The sequence below is a fragment of the Macaca thibetana genome, chromosome 16, assembly GCF_024542745.1.
Source record: "Macaca thibetana thibetana isolate TM-01 chromosome 16, ASM2454274v1, whole genome shotgun sequence".
Classification (NCBI taxonomy): domain Eukaryota; kingdom Metazoa; phylum Chordata; class Mammalia; order Primates; family Cercopithecidae; genus Macaca; species Macaca thibetana.
This window is the reverse complement of record NC_065593.1, coordinates 34692425-34716508: the sequence shown is the minus strand read 5'-3', so window position 1 is coordinate 34716508 and position 24084 is coordinate 34692425. Positions and strand designations below refer to the sequence as shown.

Genomic DNA, 24084 nt, shown 5'->3' with positions numbered 1-24084 from the left:
CGTGTATAATATTTATATACAACATTTTAAAAACAACTTTATTGAGGTTTACTTGACATAACAAATTGCATATATTTAAATGGTACACTTTTTTTTTTTTTGAGACAGAATCTTGCTGTGTTGCCCAGGCTGGAGCACAGTGGTGTGACCTCGGCTCACTGCAACCTTCACTTCCTGGGTTCGAGCAATTCTCCTGTCTCAGCCTCTCAAGTAATTGGGATTACAGGCGCCTGCCACCACACCCAGCTAATTTTTTGTATTTTTAGTAGGGACAGGGTTTTATCATGTTGGCCAGGCTGGTCTCGAACTCCTGACCTCAAGTGACCCACCTGCCTCGGCCTCCCAAAGTGCTGGGATTATAGGTGTGAGCCACCAGGCCCAGCCTAAATGGTACACTTTGATACATTTTGACATATGTACCTCCATGAAACTTTCACCAGAATCAAGATAGTGAACATACGCACCAACCCTGTATTCACTTTCTCCAAAGTTTTTTAAACATGCTCACTTTCCCCAAAAGTTTTCTCAGGACCTTTGTTATCCCTCCTTCCCACCCCTCTGTGACTAACCTCCCTATCCAACCACCTATCTGCTTTTTGTTACTATAGATTAGTTTGCATTTTCTATAGTTTATATAAATGGATTCACACAGGATGTATACTTATTTTGTCTGGCTTCTTTCACTTATGACAATTATTTTGAGATTCCTCCATGTTGTTGCATATATTAATATATTAATTGTTTTTTTTGTTTCTGATTAAGAGTGCATGGATATACCACAAATTGGTTATCTAATTAGCTGTTTACATACATTTGGGTGATTGCTAGTTCTGGGCTATTACAAAGACAGATACTATGAACATTTGTGTCTACATCTTTGTATGGATGTATGTTTTCATTTCTCTTGGTTGAATACTAGTAGCAGAATGACCAGATTGCTTCGTAGGTGTGTATGTTTAACCTTTTTTTTTTTTTTTTTTGATGGGGTCACTCTTGCCCAGGCTGGAGAGCAGTGGTGCGCGATCTCAGCTCACTGCAACTTCTGCCTCTCGGGTTCAAGTGATTCTCCTGCCTCAGCCTCCCGAGTAGCTGGGATTACAGGAATGTGCCACCACACCTGTCTAATTTTTGTATTTTTAGTAGAGATAGGGTTTCACCATGTTGGTCAGGCTGATCTCAAACTCCTGACCTCAAGTGATCCACCCATCTGGGCCTCACAAAGTGTTGGGATTACAGGCATGAGCCACCATGCCTGGCCAACTTTTTAAGAAATTTCTAAACTGTTTCATGAAGTGGTCATACCATTTTACATTCCCATCAGCAGTTATGAGAGTTCCAATTTCTTCACATCCTTGTGTACACTTGGTATGGTCAGTCCTTTTAATATTAGCCATTCTTTTTTTTTTTTTTTGGAGATAGAGTTTCACTGTTGCCCAGGCTAGATACAGTACTGTGATCTTGGCTCATATGGCTCATTGCAACCCCAGCCTCCCAGGGTCAAGTGATCCTCACACTTCACACTCCCGAGTAGCTGGGACTATGGGCATGCATCACCACACCTGGCTAATTTTGGTAGTTTTTGTTGGTTTTACCATGTTCCCCAGGCTTGTCTTGAACTCCTGTGCTCAAGTGATCCGCCTTCTTCAGCCGCCCAAAGCACTGGGATTATAAGCATGAGCCATCACACCTGGCCTTAATATTAGCTACTCTATTAGGCATGGAGTGGTATCTTATTGTGGTTTTAATTTTTATTTCACATATTTTCATGTTCTTATTAGCTATCTGTGTATCTTGTTTGATGATATGTCTGTTCAAATAATTGCCTATTTTTTATTAGTTTTCTTTTTTTTTTTTTTTTTTTGAGACGGAGTCTCGCTCTGTCGCCTAGGCTGGAGTGCGGTGGCGCGATCTCGGCTCACTGCAAGCTCCGCCTCCTGGGTTCATGCCGTTCTCCTGCCTCAGCCTCCCGATTAGCTGGGACTACAGGCGCCCGCCACCACGCCCAGCTACTTTTTTGTATTTTTAAATAGAGACAGGGTTTCACTGTGTTAGCCAGGATGGTCTCGATCTCCTGACCTCGTGATCCGCCCACCTCGGCCTCCCAGAGTGCTGAGATTACAGGCGTGAGCCACCGGGCCCGGCCATAGTTTTCTTATTTAAACTTCTTTAAACATTTTGAATACAAGCCTTTGATCAGATAAAATTTTAGGTTTTACATTTAGGTCTAAGATCCATTTTGAGTTAATGTGTGTATATGGTGCAAGGTATGGATTCAAATTCATTTTTTTGCATGTGGATATCCAGTTGTTCAGCATCATATGTTGAAAAGGCTATCCTTTATCCACCACATTGCCTTTGCGTCTTCATCAAAAATGAGTTATCCATATGTACACAACTTGATTTTGACATTACTGTGAGTCAGTGTTATTTAGAATAGTCTAAATGGGAAAAATCAAGGTTGTATTCTGGTACTCTCTTTATATTTGTAAGTAAATCCTTTAATCTGTAACCTAAATATAGAAAAATGCAAATCCTAAGCATATAGCTTGATGGATTTTCACTGTCATAACTACTACATAGATTTAAAAAAAAAGGCATTATCAACACCCCAGAGGCCCTTTTCATCTTTTTTCAGTCACTGTCTCTTCTTTCCATAGGTAATTCTTGTCCTCCTGTGACCATTGATGAGTTTTGCCCTTTTATAGAAATAGAGTGAAACTCCATGTCAAAAAAAAAAAGAAATAGAATTATATATGTACTCTTGTGTCTGTCTTTTGCTTAATATTTTATTTGTGTAAGAGTCATTCATGCTGTTGCATATAATAGTACTTCTTGTTTTTGTGTATTATTTCCTTGTATGAATATACCACAGTTTATTAATCTGTTCTACAGTTGTTAGGCATTGGGTTGTTTTCAGTATTGTTTAATAGTGCTGTTATGAACATTCTTGTTCAAAGGGGTGCAAATAGGTAAGTATTGTCTATAGACACATTCCTGGTCATAGTATATACATATGTTTACGTATGTATACATAATATATACATATCTATAGTAGATACTGACAACATTTTCTAAAGCGGTTGAACCAATTTATGCGTCCCTGGTCAGATCCCTCCAACCCCTGCAGCAGTATATGAAAGTTATTCACCATTTTTGTTAGTACTTGATATTTATAGTTTAAAAAAAAATGTTAGTCATTCTTGTGTATGTGTGGTATTCTCATTGGGTTTTAGTTAGTATTTCTCTGGTGACTTCATATGTTTATTGGTCGTTTGGATACCCTCTTTAGTGAATTGCCTAATCAAGTTGTTTGCAATTTTTCTTTTCTTTTTTATTTGAGGTGGAGTCTCACCCTGTCGCTCAGGCTGGAGTGCGGTGGTGCGATCTCAGCTCACTGCACCCACCACCTTCCAGGCTGAGGCAATTCTCCTGCCTCAGCCTCCTGAGTAGCTGGGATTACAGGCACCTGCCACCATGCCCAGCTAATTTTTGTATTTTTAGTAGAAATGGGGTTTCACCATGTTGGCCAGGCTGATCTCAAACTCCTGACCTCAAATGATCATTCGCCTCAGCCTCCCAAAGTGCTTGGATTACAGGCGTGAGCCACCGTGCCCAGCCTCCATTTTTCTATTGGGCATTTCTTAGGTTTCTTGAAGATTTTAAAAAACATAACCGGGAGATATCTTCTTTCTTTTTAACTTTGTATCTTAAAGATTTTACCCCTTTGATGAACTTCCTCCAAACTCCCTTGCTATAAAGACCAGGAAGATAAGCCTTTTTGTGTGTGATGATAATATGATTTTTATTTTTATGAATTGGGGTTACCCTTATTTGGCACATGGCAGTTCAGTTTTCTAAAACTAAATGATCATTTTGGGTGGACGTCCCCTACCCTCTTGATGGGCCCATGTCAGTTTGCCCCTTATTTATTTGGGACAGGGTTTCTCCACGGTGGCACTACTAACATTTTGAGTGGGATAACTCTTTGTTGTAGGAGCTCTCCTTTGTGAGATGTGTAGCAATACCCCTGGCCTTTATGCACTGGATGCCAGTAGTGTTTCCACCTCCGCTCTTTTTGTGACAACCAAAAATGTCTCTAGACATTGCCCGGTGTGCTTAGGATGAGAAGTGGTGGTGTTAAAATTGGCCCGGTTAAGAATCACTGATCTAGGTTTATTTTGTGGTTATTTTACTGGTTGCCTGGACATGTGGAGCTCAAAATTACCTGTCTTATCTAAAATATATGTGGAAATGCAAAGGATTAAATATAGCCAGGACAGTTTTGAAAAAGCAGGTGAAGGCGAGAGATTTGATCCGCCAAATATACTGATTTATTGTATGTAAATATAGAGTAATTAAGACAGACTGAGGTTAGCACAGTGATAGATCCATATAAAAATATAGAGAACCCTAATTCAGTCCCACATGTATCCAGAAACTTGATATTTTTATAGAAGTGCCTCTATAGCTTGTAGGGGAAAGGAAGAACTTGGGTGGTGCTGGGCCCATTAGATGTCCATATGGAAAAAATTGAAATTGGAGCCCTACTTTATACCATATACAAAAATCCATTCTAGGTACATTAAAGACCTACTTCTGAAAGGCAAAACTATGAGGATTTTTAGAGTATAGTGGTTTTCAAACTGTGTTTCTAAGAACCTTATAAAGAAAGAAACATGACTCGTAAGGGAAGGGGGAAAGTGGATCAGGGAAGTTCTAGGTCTTTCATCCCTATTTTGGAAATTTTAAGCAACATTTCATTTTTTTTTTCTTTTTTGAGATGGAGTCTCCTTCTGTTACCTAGGCTGGAGTGCAGTGGCACTATCTTGGCTCACTGCAGCCTCTGCCTCCCAGATTCAAGTGATTCTCCTGCCTCAGCCTCCCAAGTAGCTGGGATTACAGGCGTGCGCCACCATGCCCAGCTAATTTTTGTATTTTTTTTTTTTTTTTTTTTTTTTTTTTGAGACGGAGTCTCGCTCTGTCGCCCAGGCTGGAGTGCAGTGGCGCGACACTGCAAGCTCACTGCAAGCTCCACCTCCCGGGTTCACGCCATTCTCCCGCCTCAGCCTCCGAGTAGCTGGGACTACAGGCGCCCGCCACCACGCCCGGCTAGTTTTTTGTATTTTTAGTAGAGACGGGGTTTCACCATGTTAGCCAGGATGGTCTCGATCTCCTGACCTCGTGATCCACCCGCCTCGGCCTCCCAAAGTGCTGGGATTACAGGCTTGAGCCACCGCGCCCGGCTAATTTTTGTATTTTTAATAGAGACGGGCTTTCGTCACGTTGGCCAGGCTGGTCTCAAACTCCTGGCCTCAGGTGATCCACCTGCCTCGGCCTCCCAAAGTGCTGGGATTACAGGTGTGAGCCACTGCGCCCAGCTGCAACATTTCTTTAAAAAGAAAATAGTCCTACACTTTAGAAAAAGCTTGAAAATCAGTGCTGTGTGGCATAGGTTCATTTCCAAGTTTATGTAATCTCAAGCTTTCTTTTTTTTTTTTTTTTGGAGACAGAGTCTTGTTCTGTCACCCAGGCTGGGGTGCCGTGGCGCGATCTCAGCTCATTGCAACCTCTGCCTCCCAGGTTCGAGGGATTCTCATGCCTCAACTTCCTGAGGAGCTGGGATTATAGGCCTGCACCACCTTGCACAGCTAATTTTCGTATTTTTAATAGAGATGGGATTTCGCAACGTTGCCCAGGCAGGTCACTCCTGGGCTCAAGTGATCCTCTTGCCTTGACCTTCCAAAGTGCTGGAATTAAAGGCGTGAGCCAGTGGGGCCAGCCTTAAACTTGTTTTTTGAAAACAGTATTGGACCTGCTCATGTAGGTCTTTCTCTGCTGTAAATCCTTTAGGGCCAAGGATTCTCTCTTTCATTGTTTTTTCCATGGTGTCTGGCCGTGGGATAGACTCAATGTAATAAATGATTGTTGGCTGGGTGCGGTGGCTCACGCCTGTAATCCCAACACTTTGGGAGGCTGAGGTGGGTGGATCACCTGAGGTCAGGAGTTCGAGACTAGCCTGACCAACATGGAGAAACCCCGTCTCTACTAAAAATACAAAATTAGCTGGGTGTGGTGGCACATGCCTATAATCCCCGCTACTCAGGAGGCTGAGGCAGGAGAATTGCTTGAATCCGGGAGGTGGAGATTGTGGTGAGCTGAGATCACACCATTGCACTTCAGCCTGGGCAACAAGAGGGAAACTCCATCTCAAAAAAAAAAAAAAAAAGATTGCTAAATTAATTCAAGCCATGGGAGTGGAGAGAATGTTTAGAGAGAAGCAAAGAGGAAGGAAGTTACCTTTAAGAATATTTATATTTAGGAAAAGGGAGAAACTAATGTATGAGAATAGTTAAGAACAGTGTTACAGACATTAAGGAAGAAGAAAATGTGTTTGCTATGTTCCAAGAAGACAGTGTTTGGCTGTATGCCTAACAGGTTACATATATGGATGTTGGAGTCACACAGCAGGATTCAGTCACATCCAAGCTCTACCATTTAATAACCATATGATACTGGGCAAGCTACTGGACTTTTAAAAACCTAGTGTTCACATTTGTAAGATTGGGATAATTAATGTTATTTGGTGATTAAGAGGTCCTTGATGACCTTGAGAAGGAGCTTTCAGGATTATGAGATTAAAAGACAGATTATATGAGCTTGATTCTATAATCAATGTTTTTGGTGTAAAGAACGTGGAGAAACTTAAGAGAAAAGATACGTTGATACTGTAAAGAAAGATTTTTACAGACATGAAATATATTTTCTTCAGAGATCCTTGCAGTTACACATTTTAAATCATGTTATTGGGAGTAGTCTACAAGTACATAAAGCTATTTAAAAAATCAAATTGGACTTTTCCTATTGAAAGCATGTTTCTCAAGATCTTTGATAAAGTAAACTGAATAGTAGAGAAGTGCTTTTTAAACATATTTAAGTTTCATGTTTTAGATTATGGTATGAAATTTCTAGAAATAAACCTTACATCCTGGTTCCAGTTTTCTTCTAGAAAAACTGCCTACGTGTAAGTTACTTATGCTATTTTTTTTTATTACTTCTTATATAAGACTCCCCTGAAAAAACCACTCTGGCTGCAAAGTTATCTGCTAAGAAGCAGGCATCCATATACAGAGATGAAAATGATGATTTTCAAGTAGAGAAGAAAAGAATTCGACCCTTAGAAACTACACAGCAGGTAAACAGAGTTTTTTGGCAGTGAAATAATCCAGTTAGTTACAGCTGAACATGGTAGTCAAGTATCAAGTTTTTAATACACTTGTAGAGATTAGTTGGGTCATGTGACAGCCATAAATTAAATGGTAATTTGTTGTAATTTCGTTTTGTAGAGTTACTTGTCACAAAGGAGTTTGTTATTATAGCAGATTATTCACAGTAACATGTCACTCAAGTGAAACTGCATGGTGTTTCTTATATATGAGGAATTTGATAGTAAAATATTTACTTAAGGCATATCTTAGTGATGTACTACTTTGCACTTTTTAACTCCTCTATTGTTTTTATCTTAAAATAGGATTTTCTTTTGGCTAAAATACCTTTGATATGATTATTAATGTTATGGATGTTTTGGAATTGATAGTTTTAATGTAATGGCAAGATATATTCTTACTGAAATTTTAAGATTGATACATGATAAAATATGCATATTTCTAAAAATTACTAAAAGGCTTGAATTACCATATATATATATTTTATTTTATTTTTTTCTTTGAGACGGAGTCTCGCTCTGTTGCTCAGGCCCAATTCTGTTGCTCTGTTGCTCTCGCTCTGTTGTACAGTGGCCCAATCTCGGCTCACTGCAACTCCACCTCCCAGATTCAAGCAATTCTCCTGCCTCAGCCTCCTGAGTAGCTGGGATTACAGGCGTGCACCACCAGGCCCAGCTAATTTTTGTATTTTTAGTAGAGACGGGTTTTTACCATGTTGATCAGGCTGGTCTCAAACTCCTGACCTTGTGATCCACCCACCTCGGCCTCCCAAAGTGCTGGGATTACAGGCATGAGCCACCACGCCCGGCCAAATTACCAGATATTTTAAATGAAATTTGGATGCAGATGAACACAGTATTTTCTCAGATTTCATGGCAGTGAGATAGGAAGGCTGGGATTTTAATAGATTTAGTTACAAATAAAAAAGATAATTATTAGGCTGAATGTAGTGGCTCACGACTGTAATCCTAGCACTTTGGGAGGCTGAGGCGGGAGGATCTCTTGAGTCCAGCAGTTTGAGACTAGCCTGGGTGACATAGCAAGACTCCCTTCTCCACAAAAAAAATTTAAAAAAAGAGCCGGGTGTGGTGGCATGAGCCTGTAGTCCCAGCTACTTGGGAGGGAGGATTGCTCAAGCCGAGGAGTTCAAGGCTGTCGTGAGCTAAGATCATGCAATTATGCTTCAACCTCGGTGACAGAGCAAGACCCTGTCTCTAAAAAATAAATAAATAAAAACATAAAATAAAAAAAATTATTAATTAGGATGTTATTTGTAGGTAAGTAACTGGGTACTTTTAATTGAGTATACTCGAGGTTCTTGCATTCTTATGTAGTTTAACTGTTCAACTCACAATCTTTATAAATTTCTATAATTCAGCCTTGTTTTTAGAAATGAATGAACTAGTTTATTTTTATCAAAGTACCAATGGCAAATGAGGTGTGAACCTATAGAGATTTCCCCCCGACAAAATGTGTATATAGAGTTGCATGTCCTCAGGTAGGGCTCAACATAAAACATTTATTCCCTCACTTCATTGGTTCTCATTTCATTTTTGGCAGGAATGAGATTACCAATAGAAATGCTTTTCTCCCCAGTTATAACATTAGTGAATAGATCTTTCACAAGTAGGAAAAAGCATGGATACAGTTTGGAAAGAAAACTTAGTGATATTTATAAAAGAAATTTAGTCAAAGACAACTTGGTTTATCAAATACCTAGGAAGTAACAGTAATAATAGTAATCGAGTAATTTATTCCATCCTGTAGGAAATCATGACTATTTACATTAAAAGTTTTATTCTGAGTTCTTTTCAGTATAGAATTATGCTTAAATTTTGATTTATTTTCCAATCAGATATGTGATTGGACTTTGCAATAATACTATATTTGATGTCCATATGATGGGACTGTTTTGTGAGAAGTTCATTTTACAATACTCTAATTTTGATACATCACTAATTAAAGATAGTTTGGCTAAGATTCATGAGTCGTTACTATGTTCTATTTCATTTAAGTGTTGTAATTAGGTGCTTATTTGCATTTTTAAAATTTGTTTTATTATTGCCGGTTAGAAATAGTCTTTTTTTGGATGCAGAAAAAAAATACATAGAGCTGTTTTGGCCTTTAAGAACAACTAGCCAGTTAAACTTCTAGTTTACCTTAAACTTCATTTTGGTTCTGTGTTTACAGATTAGAAAACGTCATTGCTTTGGAACGGAAGTACACAATTTGGATGCAAAAGTTGATTCAGGAAAGACTGTAAAACTCAACTCCCCATCGGGAAAGATAAACTCCTTTTCTCCACGGAAAGTATGTATTAATGCCATTGTTTAGTTTTAAAGAAGGAAAATATGGAATTTTCTAAATCAATTTTTGACAAAAGAGGAAGAATAGTATAATACAAAGGACAGTAGAAACCAACTCAGAAGTCCTCAATGCTGTCACATCTGTTACTAATGTGTGGGATGGCAAAGTCTATTCATCTATGCCTCAGTTCCTCATTTATAAAATAAGAGAATTAGACTAGAGAGAGATCTGAAAGTCATTTTTTCTGTTCTGTATTTTAATGTTTATAAACTCTCCAACTCCTTAAAGTTCTTTCAGGATCCTTAGGGCAACAGTTCTTAAGGAGGAGTCCAGGAAGTTCCAGATATTGAAATTTTTTTAGGGGGTGGTCTGTGAGGTGAAAATTATTTTTGTAATAATATTAAGATGTTGTAGGCCAGGTGTGGTGGCTCACGCCTGTAATCCCAGCGCTTTGGGAGGCCAAGGTGGGTGGATCACTTGAGTTCACGAGTTTGAGACCAGCCTGGGCAACATGGCGAAACCCTGATTCTATAAAAAGTACAAAAATTAGCCAGGTGTTGGGGTGCGCACTTATAGTCCCAGGTACTGGGGAGGCTGAGGTGGGAGGATGGCTTGAGCCCAGGAGGCAAAGGTTGCACTGAGCCAAGCTTGCACCACTGCACTCCAGCCTGGATGACAGAGTGAGACCCCATCTCAAAAAAAAAAAAAAAAAGGAAAAAATGTTATTGCCTTTTAGATTGTCTTGACATTTGTACTGGTGGTGCAAAAGCAAGAATGGGTAAAACTGTTGGTGCCTTAGCAGAGATCAAGGTTTTGGCTCCAACCTTTATATATATATATATTTTATGGTAAATTGAGAGACTTGGGTAAGTAACTTTTTTGTCAAAACCAGTTCCTTTATATGGAAGGAAAAAGAATGTGGGACTGGATTTAATGATACCTTATATCTTTTTTTTTTTTTTTTTTTTTTTTTTTTTTGAGACGGAGTCTCGCTCTGTCCCCCAGGCTGGAGTGCAGTGGCGGGTCTCGGCTCACTGCAAGCTCCGCCTCCCAGGTTCACGCCATTCTCCTGCCTCAGCCTCCGGAGTAGCTGGGACTACAGGCGCCTGCCACCACGTCCGTCCTGCCACCACGTCCTACTGTATTTTTAGTAGAGACGGGGTTTCTCCGTGTTAGCCAGGACGGTGGCTCACAACTGTAATCCCAGCACTTTGGGAGGCCAAGGCGGGCAGATCACAAGGTCAGGAGATACTTTATACCTAATTGAATTCTAGCACCTTTAAATTCTAAGGATGCTTTTCCTGTCTTGCTTTTTATTATATGATAGTAGGGAGTACAGTATTGTTTTTAAATAAAAATATTTATTTGAATTCATAAATTAATAGTTTAGTTCTCTTATCCCTGCAAAGGTGTAAGTCTTAGAGTCCTCATGTTTTTCAAATCCGCAGTTGCATTACTTTTGACATATCTTCTTCTATAAATTAAATGATAAATTAGTTTGATGATTTCTGTTTTCCCCTGAATTTGACATTAAACTTTTTAGGTTCTTCAAATTTTTTTAGTTTTTATGAAAATAATTTAGTTTCCACCCAGTGGATTGGAAAATTAGACAGTTGTCTCTTTATTTTTCTATCATTTCTAGTCTCCTGACTTTCTTTTCAAGTCGGAAAATAGTGTCAGTACCTTTTCTTATATGATTAACTTTCTAGTGTCCACTGCTTGATCCCTTTCCTTACAGTTTAGATTCATTTTCTTAATCTGACAATTCATATGTCAAAGATCTAGTGAGGCATCTGCCTCCACGTGGTCAAAATATAGTTAAGAAAAACATTGTTTTTTAGAATAGTATGTTAACATTTTGATATTATTTTGTTCTATCATTCCTAATAATTTTCTCTAGATTTATTTATATTCTGTTCATTTTTTTAGTAAACCCTCACAATAGATAGGGTTGTCTTCAGATACATTCTTATGCTTATACCTGCTTTTTATTTATTCATAAATAAGTGCTAACATTCTTTATGTACTTTAATTAAAGTAATTATATTTGATTTAATGTAGCAGTAGCATATTATTTTAATTCATAACTTGGGCCTGGTGTGTGGAAGACACTTGGGTCCAGCAGAGTGCGCTGTTGACCTTCTTACAAAGTGTTAACACTGGGGTGATCCTTAGGCTGTTTTGTTTTTCCTTTTTCTTCCTCCCATACCCCATTTTTTCTTCCTTCCTACCCTTCTTTCTTTTAATTGACGCTTTTAATTTACTTTTATTTAAAATAGCTATTTAACACAACTGCATATGTATGGTAATACTGATGCTTACTGTGTTATATGCCAGACACTCTTCTAAGCACTTTAGAAATATTAATTCACCTGGCAAATACAGGTTCATGTGAGTTGATGCTTATTGTCATGTTCTTTTAACTTTTCTTTGGGTTTGACAGTTTTCAGAATAAAAGAATTTAACTCAGTCTTTATAACAACCCTATCAGGAAGGTATTAATATTTTTCCCAATTATACCTGAGGAAACTGAGGCACAGAGTATTTAAATAACTTGTTCATGTCACAAACCTGGTGAGTAGAAGCTGGATTAAAACCCAGGCAGTCTGACTCTGGAATTGGTCCTCTAAACCACCTCACTATTCTGTCTCTGAATAAACTCTGCCAGATGACTTTTTGATGACAGTTCATTTTTATACTGTTACAGGTCATGTTATATGCATTACCGTGTAGGTAATTTATTCAAGATTCATCCCTCTTCTAGTGTCTCAAGGCCCTGTCTTTTTTCTTTACAATGCTTACTGAAATTTATAATTATTTATTTATTTGTAGGTTTAACTGTTTTGTTTGCCTCATTACCAGACTGACTATAAGGACAAGTGCAATGTCTCTTTTTTTCAATTTTTTATAACCAGCATCTGGCACAGAGCCTGCACTTAGTAACTACTCGTGTTATTTGTTGAATAAATGAATGAAAGAAATGGCCATAGTTAAGTAGATGCATGATTCACCGCTATTTCTTGTAGCTCACAATTTTTACTCAGATCCTTATACCTAAGAGGTTATGACAGTATTGTTAAATACAGGTGACTTAATGCAGATTTAAAAATTGTTTTTGGCCAATCATGGTGGCTTATGCCTGTAATCCCAGCACTTGGGGAGGCTGAGGTAGGCTGATCACTTGAGCCCAGGAGTTTGAGTTCAGCCTGGGCAACATAGCGAGACCCTGTCTCTACAAAAAATAAACAAAATTAACTGGGTGTGGTGGCTCATGACTGTGGTCCCAGCTACTCAGTAGGCTGAGGCAGGAGGATTGCTTGAACCCGGGAGGTGGAGGTTACAGTGACCTGTGATCATGCCACTGCATTCCAGCTTGGGTGACAGAGCAAAACCCTGTCTCAAAAAAAAAAAAAAAGTAATAACATTTTTTGAAAAACCTTTAACATTATAAAAACCAATAGAGAATAAAAATTAAAATGTTCTCCCTTATATTAATCCCATCCCCCTTTCTGCTTCCCAGAAGCAAACACCATGAACACTTTCATGAGGATCTTTCTAGATCCTTTTCTATAAATTTATAAGGATATTTTTAATAGTTCTTTTATAGTTTTGTTTGTGCATTTAACTCTCTTGTTTATGGGATTTATTTTCATGCATGTATGAGGTCAGGCTCTAATTGCATATTTTCCCAAATAGTTGATCAGTTGTCCCAGTGTCACTTAATAATTTTTCCTGTTTTGAAGTTTTGCTATTATCATGTACTAGATTGTTATATGTACTTGGATTGGTTCCTGGACTTTTTTTTTCCTCTTTAAATTTTTATTTTTTTTCACAGTGTGTGTGAAAAAATATGTCAAAGAATTCCACTTGGCTTCAAACAGAAAAGCAGTAGACCCCTGCCCTAATTCTATTCTTCACCAATTCCCACTATCTGAAGTAAATAATTTTCAATCATTTTTCCTTTTTATTCTGATAGTTTCTGAAGTAGCATGCATATTTTGCTTTTCTCTTGAGTTTTCAGTGTTAGATACTTTCTGTTGTCTTCCTCCTATCCTTTTCTCCTTTCTCATTACTTCTCCCCTTTAGCCTCCCAGCATTTGGCATTTGTATTATTGTAATTCTGTAAATATTTAAAACTAATTACAGTTCTTTCCCCAAACCAGTATTTTTTTTTTTTTTTTTTGGTGCTAGTAGTTGTCTTGTCCTTTGGTTAGTTTTCTATGTACCTATAACTATTTATCTCCAAACTCTCTGTTAGAACTTAAAATCTATCCATTTAAAGACATCAAGTCAAGATGTCCATATTTTTAGACTCAATATTTACTGGAAATAATGAAAAATACTCTTTTATATTGAACTAAATTTTATATTTCTAAATAACTTTTTTTCTGAATATAAAAGCATCATCTAAGAAAATTTTAGAACCACCAAAATGTGTACTTAAATTATTAACATTAATCCTGAATTAAACTGTCTCCTCAGTATCAACCCGATATTTTGCCTGCTGTCTATTCTTAAGTGCACACACGTGCGTGCACATACACATGCAATGTTATCTATTGCTGTAACAAACCAACCATTTATTTAGCTTACTGTTGTGGGGGTCAGCAATTTAGGCTGGGCTCAGCTGGGCATTTCTTCTGCTGATCTCAGGTGGCCTACTCATGCGTCTGTGGTCAACTGCAGGTCAGCTGTTAAGTCAGCAAGGCCGCCCTGCTTCAGGGAGTTGACTGGTAGTCAGCTGGGACCATGAGGTGGGTCTGTCTCATCATCTAGCAGGCTAATTCTGGTTTATGTATGTGGTGGCCTCAGGGTTCCAAGAGCAGCAAGAGAACAAGCCCCAGTGTGCAAATGCCTTTTGAGTCTCTGTTTGTGTCAGGTTTGCTAATGTTCCAGTCACCAAAAGCAAATCACATGACCAAATCCAGACTCAAGTGGTAAAGCTCACATCTTGGTGGAAAGAGCTACAAAGTAACCTTGAAAGGGGGCTTATATACAAAGATAAGTAGAATTTGTTGCCATTTTTGTTATGTAGTATATGTTGCCATATTTGTTACATAGTAGTATATATGTTATGTAGTATATATATTACAAGTATATATATATTTGTTATGTAGTAAACATTTCCACCATAGAGAACACTGCTATGTTTTCTACAAGCTGGCAAAAAAATCGTAATTATTGGGCTGAGTGCAGTGGCTCACTCCTATAATCAGGTGTTGTACAGGGCTCAACCCCTGTAAAGGGGTTGATACTGTAGTATATATTACATATATTTGTTATGTAGTATATATTACATATATTACACATATATTACATGTATACTCCCCACACACAAAATTAAGATTGTAGTGTATAGCTTTTATTTTTCACCTAATGTATCACAGTCATAGTAAAATTTAGCAGGTCTATTTTGTTGGATACTTTTTTGTTGTAATCTTTTTTCCTCTGCCAGTGGTTGGCAAACTATGACCTGTGGGCGGAATACAGCCTGCTGCTGTTTTTATAAATAAAGTTTTTTTGAACGCATTTTACATTTGTTTATACATATTGTCTGTGGAACTTTTGTGTTATAATAGTAAAGTTGAGTAGTTGTGATAGAGACCATATGGCTCACAAAACCTAAAATATTTACTCTCTGTCCCTCTATTTATTTATTTTTCTTTTCTTTCTTTTTATGTTCAGCCAGCAGGAAAATCTCTGACCTTTTAGAGAAAAAGTTTGCCAACCCCTGTTCAATACTCTTAATCTTGGTTAAGTTAGGCCAGAGGTTAGTGGAGTTAGTGTGAATCTCTTGCCTTGTCTGCAAATTTACCTAGGGGTAGGATGATAGAATGGATGACTAATTGCTTGAGTGTTTCCTTCAGCTCCAATAATTATGGCTTTTTTTTTTTTTTTTTTTGAGGTGGAGTCTTGCTCTGTTACCCAGGCTGGAGTGTAGTGGTGCAATCTTGGCTCACTGCAACCTCCACCTCCTGGGTTCAAGCAATTCTCCTGCCTCAGCCTCTCGAGTAGCTGGGATTACAGGTGCCTGCCACCATGCCTGTCTAATTTCTTTTTATTTTTAGTAGAGACGGGGTTTCGCCTTGTTGGCCAGGCGTGTTTCAAACTCCTGACCTCAAATGATCCGCCCGCCTCAGCCTCCCAAAGTGCTGGGATTACAGGAGTGAGCCACTGCGCCGGGTCCAATAATTATAATTTTTTGAGAGCTTGGAGAAAACAGTAGTGTTCTCTATGGTGGAAATGTTTAATGCTCAAAAATTTCAAATCTTCCTTATCATATTGAGTGAACTTGGTGAATATTTCAGAGAAAGTTGACAAAATTCAGCCATTCCTCTAAGTTTTCTTGATGTGTAGATACATTAATGAAATAAATACGTATAGCAACCCAGTCGACATGAGTGTAGCTATTCAGTGGTAATAGTATCTACAATTGTCATGTAGAACGTTTTCATTCATGGATACTGGGTGTGGAAAGATAACTTTACCTTTGAAAACTACTTCGTTAATTGACCAACTGTCTGCCCAGTAAATTTATCTTTTGGTTATTTTAGCTTTTTAAAGGTTTGACTGTCACAACATTATAGAGAAATTGGAAGTACAATACAAACATCTTTTTTTATTGAGCCGTTTGAGAGTATGTTGTTGCCCTGATGTTCCCTCACCCTGAAATACTTTAGTATCTATGTCTTATAAGCAAAGGCATTCTTATACATAATCACAATATAACCAATAAGAATCAGGAGGTTAAAAAATTGATTCAGTGTTGCCATCTAATACTCAGAACCGGTTTAAATTTTAGCAGTTGTCTTAATAATGCTTTTATAAAAGCAAAAGAATCCAGTTAGAACCATGCATTGCATTTAGTTATCACTTTAGTAAATTCTTCAGTCTGGAACACTTCCTCAGTCTTTCCTTTACTGTCATGATTTTGACACTTCAGAATATTACAGCTTAGCTAGAATGTCTCTTAATTTGGGTTTTCTCCTCATAAGACTGAGGTTATTTATCTTCAGCAGGAATCTGACAGAAGTGATGCCTTCTGCTCATTGCATCTTATGAGGTGGCACACAGTTTCATTTTCTCTCATTATTAATGATTGATAACTTGATTAATATGATATCTGCTAGGTAAAAAATATAACTTTATAGTTATCTTTTTGCCTTTATAAAAGAGGACTTTATGGCGAAGAACTCTGAAATTATATAAATGACATGTCCTTATAAAACATTCAATTTACTCATTTATATCTTTATGGACTTATGATTTTCCATTTTATTCAGTGGGTTATAATTATTATAAGATTTGTTTTGGTACTCAAATGGGAAGCCAGTTAAGTTGATTGTGTCTTTCTGACATATATCAATCATTCTTGGAACACTTCCTTATTTTTTGGCACAAGATAGTGTTCCAGGCTCACCTTATATTTTCCCTGCCCTAGTCTTGGATTCAGCCATTTCTCCAAGGAACCCTGGTTCCATTTAGTGAAAAATAACATTTAAACGCTGTGTTCTGGGAGTTAGCTTTGCTCATTGCTTTTGGAGTTGCTGCTCCAGGCCTTTTCAGCAGACAGCTAGAGAATATACACAATACATACACAAACCCAGACTCATAGACATATACATTTATATATTTTTTCTGTATCTGTCTGTACACTGAAAATTATGAGTGTTTATACCAATACATCCAGTTCCATTCCAGTACCAGAGGGCCCATTCTAATTTTCTTCCTTTCTGTATGTTCAACTGAAAAATCTTGTTTCTGATTCCTCTGAAAGTTAAATGCAGAATTACCATATGATCCAGAAATAACATTTCTAGGCAAATATCCAAAAGAATTGAAAGCAAGTACTCAGATACTTGTACACCAATGTTCATAGGAGTGTTACTAACAATAGCAAAAAGGTGGAAACAACCAAAATGTCCACTGATAAATAAACGAATAAACAAAATGTGGTATATACATACAGTGGAATATTATTGAGCCTTAAAAATGAAGGAAATTCTGACATGTACTACAACATAGATGAAACTTGAAGACATTATATGAAATAAAATGAGCCAGTCATAAAGGGACAGATATTGTATGATTCCACTTATAATTTCATTTTCCAGTTATTCGTTACTATTGTAGAAATAGAATTCATTTTTGTATGTTTACCCTGTAACCTGCGACTTGCTAAATTACTTATTGGTTCTAGCTGATACTTTTGAAGTTTCTTCAGGACTTTCTAGGTACACAAAGTTGTATGTTTCATTCTGTGGAAAATACTATTTTACTTCTTCCTTTACGGTGTTTACCTTTCATGCAGTACAAGGCTGAATTAGAGTGATGAGAATGGATACCCTTGCCTTGTTCACAACCTTGTGGTGGAAAACATTCTGGTCCCTCACTGTTCCGTATGAAATTCGTGCTAGGTGTTCTGTGTATGCCTTTTTGTCAGGCTAAAAAAGTTTCCTTCTATCGCTAGTTGGCTGAACATTTTTATAATGAGTAGATGTTGGATTTTATATTTAAAATTTTACTGCATTCCTTGGTAGGATTATATGTTTTTTCTCCCATATCCTGTTGATATGGTAAATTACATTGATTAGTTTTTTAATGTTGGCCTGACTGTAAATTAGTGTAATAAAACCTGCTTGGTCATAGTGTAGGCCTCATTTTTTACAGTTGTTAGGTTTGATTTGCTAAATTTTGTCAAGGATTCTTTGCATCTATGTTCATAAGAATATTGGTCTGTAGTTTTTTGTAATGTCTTTATCTGGCTTTGATATCAAGGTAATGTTGGCTTTATAAAATAAGCTGGGAAGTATTGGTATTACTTCTTCCTTAAATTTTTGATAGAATTCACCAGGGAAGCCATCTTGCCCTTATATGTTATTTTTGGGAAGATTTTTACTTTTAAATTTAATTTTTAAAATGAATATAGTACTATTCACATTTTCTGTTTCTGAGTCAGTTTTAGTAATTAGTATCTTTCAATAAATTTGTCCATTCAAGTTTTTGAATTTATTGGCATAATGTTCAAAATATTCTCTTATTTCTTTAAATGTCTGTAGGATTTGCAGTGATATGCCCTCTTTCATGTCTGATATTCATAATTTGTGTCTATCTCTTTTTTTTTTGCTCAATCTAGAATTCATTTTGCTCAATCTATAATAGGTAGTAGAGGTTTATCCATTTTATTGATCTTTTAAAAAGTTTTTGTTGACTTTCTGTGTTTTCCATTTTCTATTTTATTGGTTTCTGCTTTTTTTTTTTTTTTTAATTGCCATTATTTTACTTTCTTTGGATGTAATTTGCTCTTCTGCTAGCTTCATAAGATTGAAACTTGGCCAGGCATGGTGGCTCACCTCTGTAATCCCAGCACTTTGGGAGGCTGAGGCGGGTATATCACCTGAGGCCAGGAGTTCGAGACTAGGCTGGCCAACATGGCAAAACCCTGTCTCTATTAAAAATACAATTAGCCAGGCGTGGTCATGGGCACCTGTAATCCCAGCTACTCGGGAGGCTCAGGCAGCAGAATTGCTTAAACCTGGGAGGCGGAGCCTGCAGTGAGCCGAGATCGTGCCATTGCACTCAAACCTGGGCAACAAGAGCGAAACTCCATCTCAAAAAGAAAAAAGAAAAAAAGAAGATTGAAACTTAAATAGCTGATAACTGATTTTGGACCTTTTTTTTTTTTTCTAAATAAAACACCAGTGAAAGCTATACATTTCCCTCTAAGCACTTCTTTATCTGTATCCCACACATTTTGATGTAGTTACATTTTTTTCTGATTTCCCTTGTGATTTTTTCTCTGACCCAAGATTTATTTAGAAGTCTAGATAAACACTAACTAGGTGTTTTTTTCCTAGATCTTTTTCTCTTATTGAGTTCTAATTTATTTTTGTGTGGTTAGAGAATAGAATCTATGATTTCAATTCTTTTAAATTTGATGATCTGTCTTGGCAAATGCTCTGTGAGTTTTTGGAAAGTATGGGTATTCATTTATAAAAATCAGTTAGGTCAGGTTTGTTGATTATCTTGCTAAGATCTGTATCCTTGCTGATTTTTTTTTTTTTTTTTTGGTCTACTTATAACTGAATTAGAGAATACGATAAGGGTCCTATAATTGTGGGATTTGCCTTTTCTTTCAATTCTACCAGTTTTTGCTTCATGGGTTTTCATGCTCTGTTATTAGCTGTATACACACTTGAGATTATTATGTCTTCTTGATGTATTAACCCATCTGTCATTATGAAATATCTTTGTTCTGAGATCCATTTTGGCTAACATTGATATAGCCACTCCAGCTTTCTTAGGATTAATATTTCCATAGTATATATTTTTCATCCTTTTATTTTTAACCTATTTGTGTCTTTAGATTTAAGATAGGTTTCTTATAAATAATTGTCTTCTTTATTTATCTAATCTGACAACCTCTTCTTTTTAATTGGAACACTTATACTATTTACATTCAGTATAATTATCACTGTGGTTACTATTTGTTTTTTGTTTATTCCAACTTTTCTTTATTCCCCTTTTCTGTCTTCTTTGAATTAATTAAACATGTTTTAGGATTCTCTTTTACCTTCACCGTTGTCTTCTTAAGTATACCTCTTATTTTTATTTTTGGGAGTTGCTTCATACTTTGCATCTTAAACTTACCACAGTGTACCTTCAAATAATATTTCAACTCACAAATAATGTGTAGGAACCTTCTGCCAATACACTTCCATGTCCACTCTCCCATGTTTTGTGCCATTTTTGTCAAATATTTTACTTCTACATTTATCATAGCCCTCACAGTGTTTTGTTATTTTTGCTTTAAATCATCAGCTATGTACATATTTACAAATGAAGAAAATAATTTCTTCCTTAACCCTCCAGTTTTTCACCTCTAGTGCCCTTCATTGTGTAGGTCCAAGTTTCTATATTATGTAACTTTTCTATTAGCTTGTAGAGCTTTATTTAACATTTGCATTGCAAAGATTTTTTTCAGATTTTTTCTTACCTTCATGTTTTTAACGGTAAAATATATATAACATAAAATTTACCATTTAACTGTTTTTAAGTGTAAATTCGGTGGTATTATGCATATTCATATACTGTTATCCAGTGCCAGAACCTTTTCATCTTTCCAAACTGAAACACCATACCCATGAAACAATATCTCTGTATTTCCCTATTGTCCAGTCCCTGGAAAAATGCCATTCTCCTTTCTGTCTCTATGAATTTGACTACTCTAGGTACCTCATGTAAGTGGAATCATACAATATTTGTCCTTTTGTGTCTGGCTTTTTTAAAACTTAGCATAATGTTTTCAAGGTTCATCTACCATGTAGTATGTGTCAGAATTTTATTTCTTTTTATGGCTGAATAATATTCCATCATATGGATATACCACATTTTGTTTGTCCATTCATCTGCCAGTGGACATGTGGATTGTTTCCATCTTTTTGGTATTTTGAATAATGCTGCTGTGAACATTGTTGTACATATCTGTTCGAGTCCCTGTTTTCAGTTCCTTTGGGTATACACCTTAGAGTGGAATTTCTGGACCATATGGTAATTCTATATATAATTTTTTGAGGAACTGCCAAGCTGTTTTTCACAGTGGCTGTGCCATTTTAAAGTTCCGCAATGCACAAGGGTTCCAATTTCTCCAGATCTTTGCCAACCTCATTATCTGTTTTGTTGTACTTTTTAAAAGAATAGCCATTTTTGTGGGTATGAAATGGTGTCTTGTGTTTTTGATTTGCATTTCCCTAATGATTACTGATGTTGAGCATCTTTTCTTCTGCTTATTGGCCATTTGTGTATTTTCTTTGGAGAAATGTCTATTCAAGTCCTTTGCCCTTTATCGAAATAGGGCCTCACTCTGTTGCTCAGGCTGGAGTGCAGTGGCACTATCTCAGCTCACTGCAACCTCTGCCTCCCAGGATCAAGCAGTCCTCCCACCTCAGCCTCCCGAATAGCTGGGATTACAGGTGCATGCCACCATGCCTGGCTAATTTTTTGTATTTTTAGTAGAGACCAGGTTTCTCCATATTGGCCAGGCTGGTCTTGAGCTCCTGGTCTCAAGTGATCCGCCTGCCTCGCCTTTCAAAGTGCTGAGATTACAGGCGTGAGCCACCACTCCCGGCCCCATTTTTTTTTTAATTTAATTTTTATTTTAAAAAGTTAAGGGATACATGTGCAGGTGTGTTATATAGGTAAACTTGTGTGGTAGGGGTTTATTGTACAGATTATTTTGTCACCCAGGTATTAAGCCTACTACCCATTAGTTATTTTTCTGATCCTCTCCCTCCTCCCACTGATAGCCCCATTGTGTGTTGTTCCCCTCTATGTGTCCATGTGTTCTCATGATTTAGCTCCTACTTATAAGTGAGAACATGTGGTATTTGGTTTTCTGTTCCTGCATTAGTTTGCTAAGGATAATGGTCTCCAGCTCCATCTATGTTTCTGCAAAGGACGCAACCTCATTTTTTTTTTCTTTTTATTATTATTATTATTATTATTATAATACTTTAAGTTCTAGGGTACATGTGCATAACGTGCAGGTTTGTTACATATGTATACTTGTGCCATGTTGGTGTGCTGCACCCATCAACTCATCAGCACCCATCAACTGGTCATTTACATCAGGTATAACTCCCAATGCAATCCCTCCCCCCTCCCCCCTCCCCATGATAGGCCCTGGTGTGTGATGTTCCCCTTCCCGAGTCCAAGTGATCTCATTGTTCAGTTCCCACCTATGAGTGAGAACATGCGGTGTTTGGTTTTCTGTTCTTGTGATAGTTTGCTAAGAATGATGGTTTCCAGCTGCATCCATGTCCCTACAAAGGACACAAACTCATCCTTTTTTATGGCTGCATAGTATTCCATGGTGTATATGTGCCACATTTTCTTAATCCAGTCTGTCACTGATGGACATTTGGGCAACCTCATTTTTTAAATGGCTGCATAGTATTCCATAGGTATATGTACCACATTTTTAAAATCTAGTCTACCATTGATTGGCATTTAGGTTGAATCCATGTCTTTGCTATTGTGAATAGTGCTGCAATGAACATACTTGTGCATGTGTCTTTATAATAGAACAATTTATATTTCTTTGGGTATATGCCCAGTAATGGGATTGCTGGGTCAAATGATGTTTCTGTTTTTAGGTCTTTGAAGAATTGCCACACTGTCTTCCACAATGGTTGAACTAATTTACATTCTTACCAATAGCGCGCAAGTGTTCCTTTTTCTCTGCAACCTCACCAGCATCATGTTTTTTTTTTTTTTTTGACTTTTTAATAATAGCCATTCTGACTGGTGTGAGATGGTATCTCATTGTGGTGGTTTTGATTTGCATTTCTCTAATGATCACTAATGTTAGCTTTTTTTCCATAGGATTGTTGGCTGCATATATATCTTCTTTTGAAAAGTGTCCATTCATGTCCTTTGCCCACTTTTTAATGAGGTTGTTCGTTTTTCTTCTGTAAATTTAAGTTCCTTATAGATGCTGGATATTAGACCTTTGTCAGATGCATAGTTCACAAAAATTTTCTCCCATTCTGTAGGTTGTCTGTTTACTCTGTTGATAGTTTCCTTTGCTGTGCATTAACTCTTTAGTTTTATTAGGTTCCATTTGTCAATTTTTGCTTTTGTTGCAATTGCTTTTGATGTCTTCATCATGAAATCTTTGCCTATTCCTATGCCCAGAATAGTATTGCCTCGGTTGTCTTCCAGGGTTTTTATAGTTTTTGTTTTACATTGAAGTCTTTAATCTGTCTTAAGTTAATTTTTGAATATGGTGTAAGGAAGGGGTTCAGTTTCAATCTTCTACGTATGCCTACCCAGTTATCCCAGCACCATTTACTGAATAAGGAATCCTTTCCCCATTGCTTGTTTTTGGTAGGTTTGTCGAAGATCAGATAGTTGTAGGTGTGACCTTATTTCTGGGCTCTCTATTCTGTTTCCTTGGTCTATGTGTCTGTTTTTGTACGAGTACCATGATGTTTTGATTACTATAACCATGTAATATAGTTAGAAGTTGGGTAGTGTGATGCCTCCTCCAGCTTTTTTCTTTTTGCTTAGGGTTGCCTTGGCTTTTTTGGGCTCTCTTTTGGTTCCATATGAGTTTTAAAATAGTTTTTTTTTAGTTCTCTGAAGAATGTCCGTGGTAGTTTAATAGGAATAGCATTGAATTTGTAAATTGCTTTGGGCGGTATGACCTTTTTAATGATATTGATTATTCCTATCCATGAGCATGGAATGATTTTTCATTTGTTTGTAAGAAATCTCTGATTTCTTTAAGTAGCGCTTGGTAGTTCCCTTTGTAGAGAGATCTTTCACGTACCTGGTTAGCTGTATTCCTAGTTATTTTATTTATTTTTTATTTTTGGTGGCAGTTGTGAATGGGATTGTGTTCCTGATTTGGCTCTCAGTTTGACTGTTGATGGTGAATTGGAATGTTAGTAATTTTTGCACATTGATTTAGTATCCTGACAAGTTGTTTATCAGCTTAAGGAGCTTTTGGGCTGAGACTATCGGGTTTTCTAGATATAGGATCATGTCATCT

The 24084-nt window shown here is 37.1% G+C and overlaps 2 protein-coding genes across 6 annotated transcripts in view; one reads left to right on the top strand and one right to left on the bottom strand.

The window, feature by feature from the left end:
- PTRH2 (peptidyl-tRNA hydrolase 2) overlaps window positions 1-24084 on the bottom strand; it is a 1137200-nt gene that overhangs the window by 693787 nt on the left and 419329 nt on the right. The window lies entirely within an intron of this gene.
- The window catches only part of BRIP1 (BRCA1 interacting helicase 1), a 176950-nt gene that overhangs the window by 7128 nt on the left and 145738 nt on the right, over window positions 1-24084 (top strand). The window contains exons 4-5 of the mRNA XM_050764650.1: window positions 7065-7192; window positions 9414-9533. Coding sequence (XP_050620607.1) covers window positions 7065-7192; window positions 9414-9533 — 248 coding nt within the window. The remainder of the gene's footprint in view (window positions 1-7064; window positions 7193-9413; window positions 9534-24084) is intronic.